General features: G+C 36.1%; 1 protein-coding gene across 1 annotated transcript in view; it reads right to left on the bottom strand.

Moving 5' to 3' along the window:
* Window positions 1-2,490: 2,490 nt before the first annotated feature.
* Window positions 2,491-14,474, bottom strand: part of CADM2 (cell adhesion molecule 2) — a 236,397-nt gene continuing 224,413 nt past the window's right edge. Inside the window, exons 10-11 of the mRNA XM_062006724.1 lie at window positions 4,959-5,084; window positions 2,491-2,609 (exon numbers count right to left, since the gene is read on the bottom strand). Of these exons, the coding sequence (XP_061862708.1) occupies window positions 2,491-2,609; window positions 4,959-5,084 (245 nt within the window). The remainder of the gene's footprint in view (window positions 2,610-4,958; window positions 5,085-14,474) is intronic.

The raw sequence follows: 14,474 nt of genomic DNA, 5'->3' as shown, positions 1-14,474 counted from the left end.
AATCAGGCTCTCATCCAGGGAAGCACTTATTTTAAGCATATGAATAATGCCTTACAGTCCAATGGAACTCCTCCGATGCCTGAAGTTGACCGTGTTTCTAAACGCTTGGTTGTATGAACTGGACCTCAGGTCCTCAAATAAAACCTTGTAGTATATGAAACTATACTGTAGCTAATGTAACCTACAGTTGTGACAAGAACCTTTATTTTTGGTATTAAACTGAATGACTTCCTTTGCCAGCCTTTTATATGTGTATGTTTTGAAATACATGAATCTTGTAAACCTATACTAGTTTTCAATGTGTCTAGTAGCACCTACCTGGTTCTCTCAAACTACCGTATTTTATTAACATATTATTGCATTTTTCCACAGATGGATATGGAGCGAACTGTAAAAACAAGCATGCAATCACATCAATGCAGACTTATTTCTTTAAAATGTCATACTGTATATGATTTATTATGTTAACACTCAACCACATCATATTATTTATGTCTGTATACTTTGAAAAAAAGTGCTGCTTTGATTGACGTCACCCTTCTTTCTTAGAAATTAACAAGATAAATGTTTCAACAAAAACATTTAAAATACTCTAATATTGTCCTTAAAAGGTTTATACTCTTCTGATAAATAATCTGACACAGCACCTTTATCTTCCATTTCACCATACTACATGATGCCATATTCCAAACTTTCCCTTTCCCACACAAAAATAAAATCCCAGGAGAAAGTCCTTTACGGCAGACCATCATGCTTTTAGGCTTCACAAGTACAGTAACCAGAGAGAAATACTCTCTTGTCAAAGGTGCAAAACTTAGGAGCAAGACAACCTCCAGCTAGACTAACTTGCATTCTCCAGTGTAGAATCATATCCAAGAGCTGTTACGGCAACCATTTTATTTCATTGGAAGAGGAAATAAGCCACTGGGCTTACAGTGTTTTGTTGTTATATTTAAGAGCATGTGATTTTTCAGCTGTCAATTACGCAAAAAAATTCTGAAATAATCCAAACAGAGACTTTCACTGTGGAGCTAAAAGCATGGCAGGAATTCTCTATCATTCACGGTGACATAAGTTTGTACCTCACAAAATGCATAGACAGGAATTTAATATAAAGAATTAGTCCATTTACTGTATACACAAAACATATATCTTTTGTTTTAACACTTCTATTTTTTTTCTTTTTTTTTCTTTTTTCTTTTTTTTTTTTTTTGGCAAACCAACATAGAGAAGCAGCTCTGGAACTGCCAAATTAAAAACTGAGAATTTTAGCAACTCAATAGTATTTCTTAAGGATAGTAATCAAATGTGGTTGTAATTTAAAACCTGAGGCTGTGCACTGGTTGTTAGCTTAAAACTACCTTTCCATATAACATTGTGCTTCCATTGTATAACAAAGAAAAAATTAACAAGAACTAGAAAAGTTTGCTGCTGAACAGTGCTAGGACATACAGACAAAAAAAATACTAATACATGTTATCTACTCAGAATATTGTTTTGAGTCGTATCTAAAGGGATATAATGGACATCAGAAAATGCTTACTTGTGATTGACTTAGCTACTGCCAAAAAAGTTAAATATGTATCAAATAATGTTTAATTGAATTTATTATATGCACTATATACAGATACTAAAATGCCTTGCAGTTGTGCCCCATGAACAATTCAAATTTGAGTAGGTAGGTGAGTTCATGTGAAGCAAATAAATTATAAAACCAGAAAATACTAAGAAAATTTTCTAATCTTTGCAGTCCCAAAAAGCAGTAAAAGGGCAGGACAAATTTGTTTCAAATGAAGCACTACTATTTAACTTTGCAGAATCTGTATAGGTATTCAGCATGGTTATACCACTGAGACATGGCACTGTTGTCAAGGTACCATTGAAACATAACAAAATAGAGCAAAACAAAACAAAAAAAATCACAGGATTGATAGCTTTTTTCCACCAAATCCAAGCATATAAGAAACTATACTAAAAAGATTTCTGCTTGTGTTTCCTAGGGCGTATGTTTCAGAAACAAGTTGCTTTTTGAATTACAGATAGACATGTATAAAACATTCTTGTAAACTTCTAATCTTAGACTTAACACTTTATGTAAGTAAATTAGGTCCTTACTTAATAGTATTTGTTACGTGATAAAAGAAAACTGAAAAACTGAAAAAGAAGAAAGCTGTGTAACATTTAAAAATGTTGAAAACTTGGATTAAGATGATAATTAACATTGTTAAGGCTGTATATTCAAGCACTGTATGTTAAGAGAGCAGTGGATATGGTTTTTAGGCAGTAAGAAATGTCCTGCTTTACTCATGATACTGTAATTATAGAATGATGATGTGGACAGCTGATTGTTGGCATAAACTGGCTACTTATAGCAGGTATGTGAGTTAATAAAGATAGCAGAAGATGACAGAAATGAATTCTGAGAAATGATAGCCAGTTTTCTCCAGCAGTCAGCCTGATAAGTAAAACTCCAAGATTCTAGCTCTGTGTCTAAATGAAATACTCTTTTTTCTCCTCTGCATTGACTTGGCTGCCTTCTGCATTGATAATGGCTGTGTCGGCATCAGGTGCATCTTCAGCTCCTTTTGCTTCATTTGTTAAATATGTTCCTATAGGAATTGGTACAACAGAGAAGGAAAGAAAAAAAAAGAAAGATTAGGGCTTTTTTAGCTTTACTTGAATTATAGGAAGTACATTTCTAACAATTCTCCAATTGCTTCATGAATGGACAAATATTTTTACACAAGTTTCTTATATATCATTCAGGTATGCTCAACTTTCTAATTTGTCTAAGATATATGTATAATATTAATACTGACAATGCACATACACAAATTCAAGTATATCCACAGTAAATTAAGGAAATATTTTAATAAAAATACACTTCATTTAACTGCAGAAAATATGAAACATATTGGTAATTATAGAAAAAGTAATTAAATCTTGGTTATTTCATGGAGCAGCTACCCATAAGAAACAAGCCACTTTGAAGACTTAGATACTCATTAATGCTTATTTCTTTCAGAAAATGACCACTGATTATACTTTTATGTCTATTTTTTTATCATATCTATGCTTTCATTATATAGAATTTTATTGCAGTAATTTCCAATAATTAAAAAATTGAGGTAGTTTTATTAACTGAATCTACTCATATTATACTATCACAGATAATTTTATGCTCAGGACATGTACAGTTGTCAACTTTCCCTTTGAAAAAACATTACCTGTGTTGGCATATGATGTATAACTGCTCAATCAGGAAAATAAAACAAAAGAGACACATATTCACTGGTTCATTAAAAAAAATCTTGGTTTTCTCCCATGCAGTCCAATCAAATTAAACAGGTGTTTTTATCAGCTTATGTCTGCCAGCTATATGATTATTCTATCTAAAATGAGATTTAATAAGTAAATTCCAACACTGATCCTCTCTTTACTTTTCTTTTTTGAGGGGTGGGTGTGAGTAGGGGATTAACATAGATGTATGGATATTAGGAAAAACTTCTTCATTGAATGTATTGTCAAACATTAGAACAGGCTGCAGAGGGAGGTGATGGAGTCCTCGTCCCTGGAGATATATTACATATGCATAGATGAGGTGCTGAGGGATATGGTTTAGTGATGGGCTTGGCAGTATTGAGTTAGTGGTTGACTTGATCATCTTGAAAGTCTTTTTAAACCAAAGCTCTTTTTCACCCCGTGCCCAGCAGGTCAGGGGAGGTTGTTCTCCCTCTCTACTCTGCCCTGGTGAGACCCCATCTGGAGTCCTGTGTCCAGTTGTGGGCTCCCCAGCTCAAGAGGGACAGAGAACTTCTGGAAAGAGTCCAGTGCAGGGCCACCAAGATGATCAGGGGACTGGAACATCTTTCATATGAGGAAAGATTGCGGGAACTGGGGCTGTTTAGTCTGGAGGAGACTGAGGGGAAATCTTAGTAACATTTACAGTTATCTAAATGCTGGGTGTCAGGAGGTTGGGACATCCCTTTTTTCTATAGTAGCTAGCAACAGGACAAGTGGTAATGGCATGAAGCTGGAACACAAAAAGTTCCACCTAAATATAAGAAAAAACTATTTCACTGTGAGGGTGACGGAGCAGTGGCACAGGCTGCCCAGAGGGGTCGTGGAGTCTCCTTCCTTTGAGGTCTTCAAGACCGTCCTGTACATGTTCCTATGCGACCTGATCTAGGTGACCCTGCTTCTGCAGGGGGTTTGGACTAGATGATCTCTAAAGGTCCCTTCCAAACCCTACCATTCTATGATTCTATGATTCTGTAACCACAGCTCCACAAACCATTTGGAGGTTAAATCTCAAGAAATGATTTTAGTATTAACCAGGTCATAATAGTATCACAGAGAAGCTTAGTCAGAAACCAGTGTCACTCCATCCCTGACATCTCTTAGGACAGAGGGGACAGAAAATAAAAGAAGTAGGATTTTAATAGTAATAAAGGAAATAAAGGAAATAAAGCTTGGCCCAGGAATGAGCCCCATATTCCACTGAGGTCAGTGGTAAAGGAGCCACTGGTCAGAAAACTCACCACCAGCATCTAATGTTGCCATTTAAATATGTACTTAAAGTATTAGCATAATTTATGAAAACATAAAATCTTGTTCACTCGATTCTGCTAAATTGATATACTAGTTAAAACTGTGAGATTATGTAATCAAGTGTCTAGAGCTTAGGGCCAAAAACAAGGAGCAATCTTACCTCTTAGTCTCTCTAAATCACTGATTTATGAGTAGACCTTGGGCATATAACTAGAAGTTCTTTGTCTCAGCTAGTCCACTGAAAACTGGGTAAAATTCACAAGGACTTCACTTGCAACTGAACTGTGAACTGAGATTTCTTGTCCAAATCATTTAGTAGATGGAGGAAGACAAAAGGGAACTGTACTCCCAGGTGAAATCATGTTTTGCTTCCAAAAGTGACTGAACTTCCACTTAATCTTTCCTACCTTTATGTCTTGCCAGGTATCGACCAAGGAGAATTATAGAACATAGTGTTACAAAGACAACTACAGCCACTATTCCTCCTATAAGAGCATGGTCAGGTCCGGTCTGTCCAGCCAAAGCATTTGGATCTAGAAGGAGAAACAAAAAGCAAAAGTGGTCCTACACAGACAAAAATTGACAGGAAAATTCACAATACCAAGTTTTATACTGATCATCCTGAAAATAGGACATTTCCCTCTTTAATATTCAGCATAGTTATTCCCACTTTTACTATTGGTATCTTATCAACGACATAGTGCTGCTTGTATTCCCAAATTGCTAAAGCCCTGAGGACATCACGTTTACAAAAAATATTACCTTTTTCTTCTTTGGCAGGGGTTATTAAATAGGAAAGGTTTCTGGTTTTGTCTTCATCATTTTACAACTGAAAACCTGGCCATAGCTATTTATAGAAGGAAAAATAAGGAACTGAGAATTGGGGATCAGATAGCATCAGCAGAATAGTGTCTGCATAATACATAATTTATAGAACTGATTCTCAGTGGGGAACCCTTATATACTCTCTTCCTCTCTCTCCTGTCCTATTGCACCAGAAATAAAAAGGCAGATAAAGTGCAGCCATGCCAAGTTCCTCTGCACATGGCTGAGTCTGCATGAATTTGGTCAGATAAAGGTATCAGGCAACCTGAAAGATCATCGTTTCAGTCTCAGGAGTCAGTTTTTGAATTTACTATGAATACTCGATTAACACCCAATGTGAGCAAGCTGTAATAGATATAACAATGTATTTGCAGATTCATTTTATTAACTCTATGCAGAACCCTAAGGAATACTGCCAGATTCAAGCTTTTTGTGCTGGTCATTTGCCTGTTCTGTTGCCTGGTGCTTCACAACAGTTGAAAAGAGGCAATCATAGGAAATGGCACTGACTTAAGAGTCAGTAATTCTTTGCAGCTTTTGAACAATGAACCAGCAATCTGTGCCCATTGACTCTCTTGAAATATGCAAAAGAAGGTAAAATTTCAATCTAAGGATCATGGTAATACTTTTATTTTAATGAAAATGCCTCTGCTAGAGAGGTAGCAGTAATGCTCTGAAGATGCTATTAGTATGTGCTGTATGTTGCAGCCAGTTTACTCTCACCCTTCAAGGGCATTTCCCTTGTAGGAGCTGTTTATATTCTACAAATAGTTTGCAAGCAACTTCTTTGTTTTGCAAAAGGAAAAGGCAGGAAAAAACATTTGCACAGAAAAGAGGGCAAGTGTGCAAAGATGATAGAAGGTCTGCTAATGCCAAAGAGGTGTGATTCCATGATAATTACTTTGTGCTGATCAGGATCATTGCATAAAAGAAAGAGGTATCGATACATCTACATATATGAAAGTGTACATAAATACAACCTTATGTAGGTGAAATAAAAGAATCTGTTTTTCCCCTGCTTTTATAAACTGTCAGGCATACTGAAACTCCACTTTCAGGTTTGCTGGAGCATAGAGTGATAGGGCTGCTGTTACACATACACTTCTGCTCTTAAACAGTCACTGAACCCATGAGGCATGACTTTGTCACTTATTGCTGGCTTTCTGAGCTCCCGTATCTTTCTTTTATGGCTGCTAAAAGGAGTTTGGGGAAGCTGGCTACAGAATTTCTATGGATATGATGACAAACAATAAGTATTGGTCACAAAAAAAAAAAAAAAGCTGGAAACAGCTTGTAAAGCTGTTCCTGCCTCCTCCTCCTCCACCTCCATGAACCTTCTGTCATGGTGCTACTGTTGGTGTCATTGCGCTGAGCATGCAGTACCCATCCAAGGGGACATCAGCTCTATTTTGGTAATCAGAAATGACCCTGAGTTCTGTGCACTGGCAGCCTCACAAGGAAAAGCAAGACAGCTGAAGTCTTGTATCCCCAAAGCATGAGTTTGCAGCATGCAACCATCCTTTGCCACGCCTTGCAGAAGCTCTGTTTTCTGAGGGTAGTAAGAAGGAGGTGACTAGCTGCTTGAGAAAATGGAAGGTGACAGCTTGCTGCAGGACTGTCAGTGTGCTTGAGCCATCTAGAAAATTCTTCCCTCTGTGCTGCCTGTAGCACTGTTGCTGAAAACCTCCTGCCTGCAGCAAAAAGGTAACACCCATTTGGGCACTTAGGAGGATCAATGTCCCCAAGAGCTGCAGTTACCTGCAGGAGATGCTCTTCTTCAACAGTGGGCTAGAAGCAGCATGAACATGTTTTCCCATGGAAAGCTAACTCCTTCTAGTATACTAGCAGTAACATGAAAGAATGAAAGGAGATATTTCAAGGGATAATATACTTCCTGATGCAGAGTATAATCCAGAGAAGGGTTAGCACAGCACTTTATCTAGAGGCATTTTTTTGAAAAGCTGATTGCAGTTTACAGCCTTAGCTCAATACCCAGATTTACAACATATCTTCTCTGTGAGCTTTAATAAACATTACAGATAGAAATCCTCACAATACACTGAGATGAATATGCCTCCAAGTTTTCATCCTCAGGTGATTTCCTATAAATAGCTACTCACTCCTCTGCATATCTGATGTGACTACATGAGGTGACCTAAAGCCAGTATAAATATAAAATTCCCACCTATTAGTGTGGAGCAATGAGATTCTAGTGCTACTATAGGTTGGAATTTTTAACTTTAAAAATAATTTAGGTATTCATTGGAATTTAAAGGTAGTACCATATTTCTGCTAAAATCTCTTAATCACGGTATCAAAGCCAGATTATATTGATGAGTATTGCCAGAAATGTTTACCTGCAAAAACACTTGTGCATATCCTATTACTATTATATTACTACTGAACAATTTATTTGTTAAAGGGAAAAAAAGAAAGGGATGAGAGAACGGAAAAGATGGAAGGAAGGGAAATAAAGAAAAATTCTAAAAAATGGACAACATTTTCTTGGAAAAAACAGTATTCTTTCATCTCAATATAAAAACATGTGCAACATAAACAACATTTTGAAAAGGAAGTGCTCCTCATAGAAATATTATCCTCATAGAAAAAGAATGTTAGAATTAAATTAAATAGAAATTAAATAGAAATACTGTCTTCATTAGGCATACAGGATAATATACTCTACTTTTGCCTTTCATGAAATGACCTAAGCCCCATGAGTGAATTATAGATCTGGGGCTATCTATCATCATATAAATAACTATTATGTCAAAATGTGCTTGAACAGTATCCAAAAGCTAGAAATACAGAGGTCTGGAAACTATGATATTTGTATTTTAGGTATTTATTCAGTGAACATACATAATTATCCAAGTGTTCTGGGCATATTTATTAGCAGCTCCTATTAAAGTTCCTGAAAGTGAAAAGTGTGTATTCGGGCAGTGACTAATCTACAGTTTGCTTTTCAAGAAAATAGAATGATATTCAGATTATTTTTAGATTCCTATTATAAGATTCATTCTCTTTACCAGGCAAATCCTACCCTGCCACACAGATAACCTCAGCAAATGAAATCTTAAGTATGCAACTGTGCAATAAATACTTATAATCCATCTGATCTCATTAAAAAAAAAAAAAAAGAAAAAAGAAATACTCTGGTCTTGTTTAAAATACAGACTGTTTTTTACCGCATGAGCAACAGGCAGCTACAGCAGTCATTGCCTGAAACAGTGGCATTACAATTTTGTAATCAGACTAGATCTTTTTCAAAGATCAGTTCTTTTTCTGTTTATTTAATCTTTTGATGAGACTAAGGAAATCTTATATCAAGATAATGACACAAAAGCTCATAATTCTCTTTCATTTGTTTTTGTCCTAAGTTTAGGAAATATCTTCAAAATACTGATTGCTGATGTGATAAAGTTGCACCCGTTTTCAACTTCTAGGATTTGAGCATTACTGTTTGTTCACAAACCTACAGAAATAACACACTTAAAAACGACTAAGAGAAAAAAAGTGTATCTTTCATTAAGAAATGAAGCATATCAGTTAAATCTTAGGCCTATTAAATAAGTAGATACATGCTTTTTATGACTTGCTGACAAAGTTTCAGTGTAGAATGTTTTTATATGGATTCATACATTAGTTAAGCAGAGAAATTTTGGAACAGTTTTTCATGTTTTTTTGTAAATTACATGTTAACTATTCATCTAATTTAATTTCTTCCTGTTTAAGTTTCCTTTTTATTTATGCATAGTTGACTTGACTGAGATGGCTGCAGGAAAAGGTAAGATAAACCTTTCCTGAGTAAAGAGAGAACAAGAACATTTGTGAATGCTGAAATGGCATATTTTAGGGAATATATGCTCAGGTGGCCCCCTTTATTGCAGAACTTTATTAATGTGTATTTTTGGCTCAGATGCTGAAGTTTTAAAAAATTCCTCTGAGCATGAGATGTGCCCATGTTTGAAGCATCTGATAGGATAATTTCATTAGACTATTTCTACTGTTTTGGAAATAAAGGTCCTGATTTTCTGTGGAGCTGAAACAGCATTCACAAAATGAAGATATATTAAATAGATGTGTTATTCATAAGTTACCATTCCTTAAGGCTGGGAAAAGAACAGGAATGTTCTTTTTCTCTGAGATATACTGAAACCACCAGCCTACAGTCATCGTTCCTGATTTCATGAATAATCAATTGCTAAGGCAAAGTAGAACCACTCTAACAAGAGATTCTGGGGCATGGCTCCATGTTACAATTTATATGGTAGAAAAAAATCTCTTCAAGTGACTCCTGTTTCTTTCCCCATGTTCAGGGACTTGGCAATGCAACTTGCCAATGCTTTATACTTTTACAAAAGCAACTGGTTGAAGGACCTGGCTTAAAATCGTAAACAGTAAAACAGTATGCATTTCAGAGTAAGGAAACTTAAAAAGCAAAAGCACAACAATTACATAAATTGCTATGTCACACTTGAAGAGTTGTTGAATTGTTGCAGATGAGGGCAGGGTGAAAATGAGAGATAGGACTCAATGAACATTTCTGGAGAGAATCTAGCAAGAACTACAAATCATGAGACATCTAACCCTGCACTGCTAGTAAGTGTCTTAGCCAGAGGAAAGCAAACTGAAAAAACTATGGGAAGCAAGTAGTTTTGGGTTTTGTGATTTCCACCAGTGATTGCAAGTTAAATTAGAAATATTACCTATTGACATTTCTCTGCATTTCAGATGAATTTCCTAAGGAAGGACAGCTTGCACAATCATGGTCTTTCACTCTGTCCAAATTACTTAAGAATCATAGATCCATTACAATGAGTTTTAAAAGATAGTAAAGATCTCAAGACTCTTGTTCCTTATAACTAACCCGAGGGGACAGGTTCCTGCAGGAGCTCAGACCTTATTAGATAACACAGAACCTATAGTAAGGATGCCTTTAGAAGAATCCTGACAGAGACAAAAGCTTCAGTCAAAATCTATGCCCAAGAATCAATTCTTCATTAGAGATTTGTCTCCATTGCAGGTACTTTGGTGTCCAATATGGCACAGATTCTGTTTGAAGCTTTTCATATAGTTAGGTGGCATTTATAACATCTGAATCCTTCTTACCTCACTGTTTCTCCCTTCCCCCCATTCCCACTCTTCCTGCTTATCTTCCTTCTTGACTCATGTCTCATAACAGGTCAGCTCACACTGCAACATTTGTATAATTCAATTAAAAAGGCAGTGAACTATAAGGCAAACTCTCACTGGAAATCAAAGATTTCTTTCTACAGCTTATGGAAAAAACTTACTTTTATTTAAAATGTATTTAGGTTCATATCATTCACCGTATTTAGCCATAGGGTCCATATAATTTTTAACTGTCTCACAAATGTAAACTTTGGAAAACCCAAAAACAAACCAAAACCCCAAACTTCAATTATTTATCTGACATCTGTAGGAAAAACAAAAAAAGTAGGACTGAAGTGATAGCTGACAAGGTATTTGCTTTAGGAAAAGTAGCAGTAGTGTTGTCTGTGACAAATGCTGGTAAGTAGAATTTACCCATTTTAGCATCTTTATTTGGGCATCCCAGAGTTAAATTTCCCTCTCCTAGCCTGGAGTGCTGAAACGAGCACTTTTAATCTCACTTTGTAATATACTGTTAACCACTAAAATACATGTACAGAAACTTGTGAAAGTATTGTTAAGGGGACAAGAAAGTTTCTGCACTTTCATTTAAATTGCAAAGAGTAGCTGCCCAAGGGGTCTGGTTGTGAAATTCATTGAAAATGTGTTTTGTTATTAACCAATTCTGAACTTATAAATATGTGACAAGCTTCTTTTTCCTTCAATGCCTGAAGCAAAGAAGAACAAAACAGTGTATTAATATACAGCATATATAAGCTGCTATTTTAATAGTAAAACATCATCAACCATAGAGAAGACAGGCAGGAAAAAAAGTTTACTTGTAAATCTTCAAAGGAATTGATAGCCTTTTCTTTCTGTGCTACTGCAGTAGCACATTTGGCCCATTTTGCCTCTAAGTGCTTTTTTTTCACAGTACTGAATTATGTATACATTCCTATTAAGAGCCCACATGCAGAAGGATAAAACTCCCACGCTAACATTTCAGCAGCTGAACCTACAGCTCTTTCTGAAGAGTTCACGTTGTTCTCATGAATCTAGGACTTCTTTTAGTGGAGAGAAAAACCCAAATGTTTTCTGATGTGTATTTGTAAGGTGGCCCATGTAAAAAGTAAAGAAAAGCATTATTCATACCTATTTATTTTGTATTTTTTTTCCAATTCTAATAAGAGAGCTGTACACCTACAACATTAAGATAAAAAATTTAACAATATTTTTCTGAGTCCTTAGAGCCTTGTTCCAGATTTTATGCCTTGTGTCATTGACATAGTTTTTCTTTTTTTCTTTGTTTTCTTTTTTTTTCTTTTTTCCTTTTTTTTGGTGCTTTTTTTTTTTTGTTAATTCTGCTTTAAAAGCTCCATTTTCATGAAGGGAAGCAATTCCTCTAATGAGAACACATAAAAGAGTTTCCTTATTGACAACATTATATTTTTGTCTGTCAATAAACTCATTAACTTCTTCAGACTTTGTCTTAGGAAAGAAGAACTAAAAATCTGAAAGCCCGTGTCTTCATTCAGTTTTCTGTAGAGGACAATTAAGTGAATTCAGGGTTTGAAAAAAAATAGCTGCAGCCTGTCCAACTATAACTTCTGGCTACTGAAACAGGAGACTGTAGTGAAAGAGACAACTGGCACAGATGACTCTAGAATTTCCCTGTTGTCATGGTTTATCCTCAGCCAGCAACTAAGCACCATGCAGCTACTTTCTCATTCTGTTCTCCTCCCCTCCATGTGATGGGGTGGAGAATGGTAAAAAAATCCAGACTTGTGGGTTGAGATAAGAACAGTGTAATAACTAAAATAAAATATAATAATGATACTAACGAAATAAAAATAGTAATAAAAATTAACATATAAAAAAGGGAAATAAACAAAACCCACGAAAAGGACAAGTGCCCAGTGCAGTTGCTTCCCACCTGCTAAGAAATGTCCCAGCAGCAATCTGCCCCTCCTGGTCAACTGCCTCCAGTTTCCGTACTGGACATGACCTCCTAGGGGATGGAATCACCCTGGGTCTAGTTTGGGTCAGCTGTCCTGGCCATGCTCTCTCCCAGTTTCTTGGGCATATATTTGTTGGCAGGGCATGAGAAACTGAGAAGTCCTTGGCTTGAGCACTACTTAGCAACAACTAAAACATCACTGTGTTATCAACATTGTACTCTCACTAAATCCAAAACACAGCACTGCACCGGCTACTAGGAAGAAAGTTAACTCTGTCTTAGCCAAAATCAGGACACCTGTTCTCTCCCTAAGTGAGTTAACTGTGGGCTGCAGCAACAGGCAGGTGATACTTTAACTCTGCTTCCAGCAATTTATTTTTTGTCTTCTTGTTAGTTCCAGAATTCTCAGTGCCTCTATTGCAGAAAACAAAAGAAAATAGATTGAAGTTCAGGAACATCAGCCTATTATGTACTTAAAAAAAAAAGGACGAACCAATCCCTACCTAGAAAATCAAGATGCATGACTTCCTACTTTGTAAAAAAACCCCATATTTTATAACTGTTATCTTTCTTCTGATGAATTTCCATCAATAAATAAAATATAGGAAGATCCTTGCTCTTCTTTGTTTTATTCTCCATCAAAAAAAAGAACAAACAACAGCTGGAGTAGGAGATGGGTGTATGTACAACTACTTTTCCTGTCATCAGAAGTTAATTATCTATACAAGTAATGAACCGTTCTCTAATTAACAGGGATTGGAGATGCCAATGCATTCTTTTGCTCTGTTCCTTATAGTACCTTATAGTTGTGGCTTTTGCTCACTTCCTAGAATTCAGTTTACTAGAGAGGATATGAACATGATTGTGTCGTGAGGGAGCATGGACCACTTGCTTAGCAGAGTTTTCTGAGTGTAGGTATCTATTACTGCCTGCCTTTGCAAGATTGAGTCAAAATGGCAGTCAAATGGTCTCTCACAGTCTTATCTTTCACATACCACAAAAAAGTGACACATTATCACCACAACTACACATCATGAGCTATGGTGAGATTGCTAAGAGAGTAATTGCTCAAAGTATTTAAGGAAGTTATTCCGCTAACTTTAAGGAAGTCTCAGTAGCATAAGCCTACTGGCAAGTAGTAAATATGTTTCTACTGTGACTTGACACTTTGTTTTTATGTGATCTGTTATACAGCCTCCCTCATAGATTGCTTCTCAGACCTAATCAGTACCATTCCAGAGCTCAAATAATAACTACAATCTCAACTGAGCAGTGCAAGAAAGACATGCTTTCGGCTGAGAAATGGTATGAAATAAATGGAGAGGTTCAGTGAAGTGAAGAGATAGATACTAGGTTGTTTCCCATGCCAGTAATGCAGAGCTGCAGACATCAAATTAGCTGAAAACATGTGTGGTTGTATAAGGATCAGATTCACAGGTGCAGAAGGTACATTGTACTGAATATGTTCATGAGAGTTTTAAAAACAAGAGGGGCAGCTTTAATTTAATTGAAGAACAGCTCTAATTAAAACTTACTCTGTGGTGGAAGAAACCTATTGTTCAAATGAATTCTTTATGCTTGTCATACTAATTTTTTCTTACCAAATCAGATTAGAATAATTATAAGCCTATAATGACATCAAAACACCCCAGTAAACCATCCACTTACAGCCAGAATCTGACACCTTATTCATGCTGAATAGCAATTTAATCTGTCGTGGGACTACTCAGTATGAGTAATTGTTACAGAATTTCCTCTTTGGCAGTTAATAGCATATTTTATCTGTCAATATATTTCTAGAAGATTAGCCAGGCATACTTGCGGTTAGGGTAACTGATCCAAAAGAGGCTGTTGACTGACCCAGCTCATCTCAGAAACAGAGATGTGAGAAACATTAGCAGAAACTGTCTGTTGTAATGCACAGAGTAACAGAAGAGTAAATTATTGATAGGCAAATGACCGCTCTTGTTAATCTGTGAGGTCTCTTTACAGACATTTTAATCAGCATATAAAATCTTATGTAAGT

Source organism: Colius striatus, chromosome 1 (genome assembly GCF_028858725.1).
Source record: "Colius striatus isolate bColStr4 chromosome 1, bColStr4.1.hap1, whole genome shotgun sequence".
Classification (NCBI taxonomy): Eukaryota; Metazoa; Chordata; class Aves; order Coliiformes; family Coliidae; genus Colius; species Colius striatus.
This window is presented reverse-complemented; position numbering and strand designations above follow the sequence as displayed.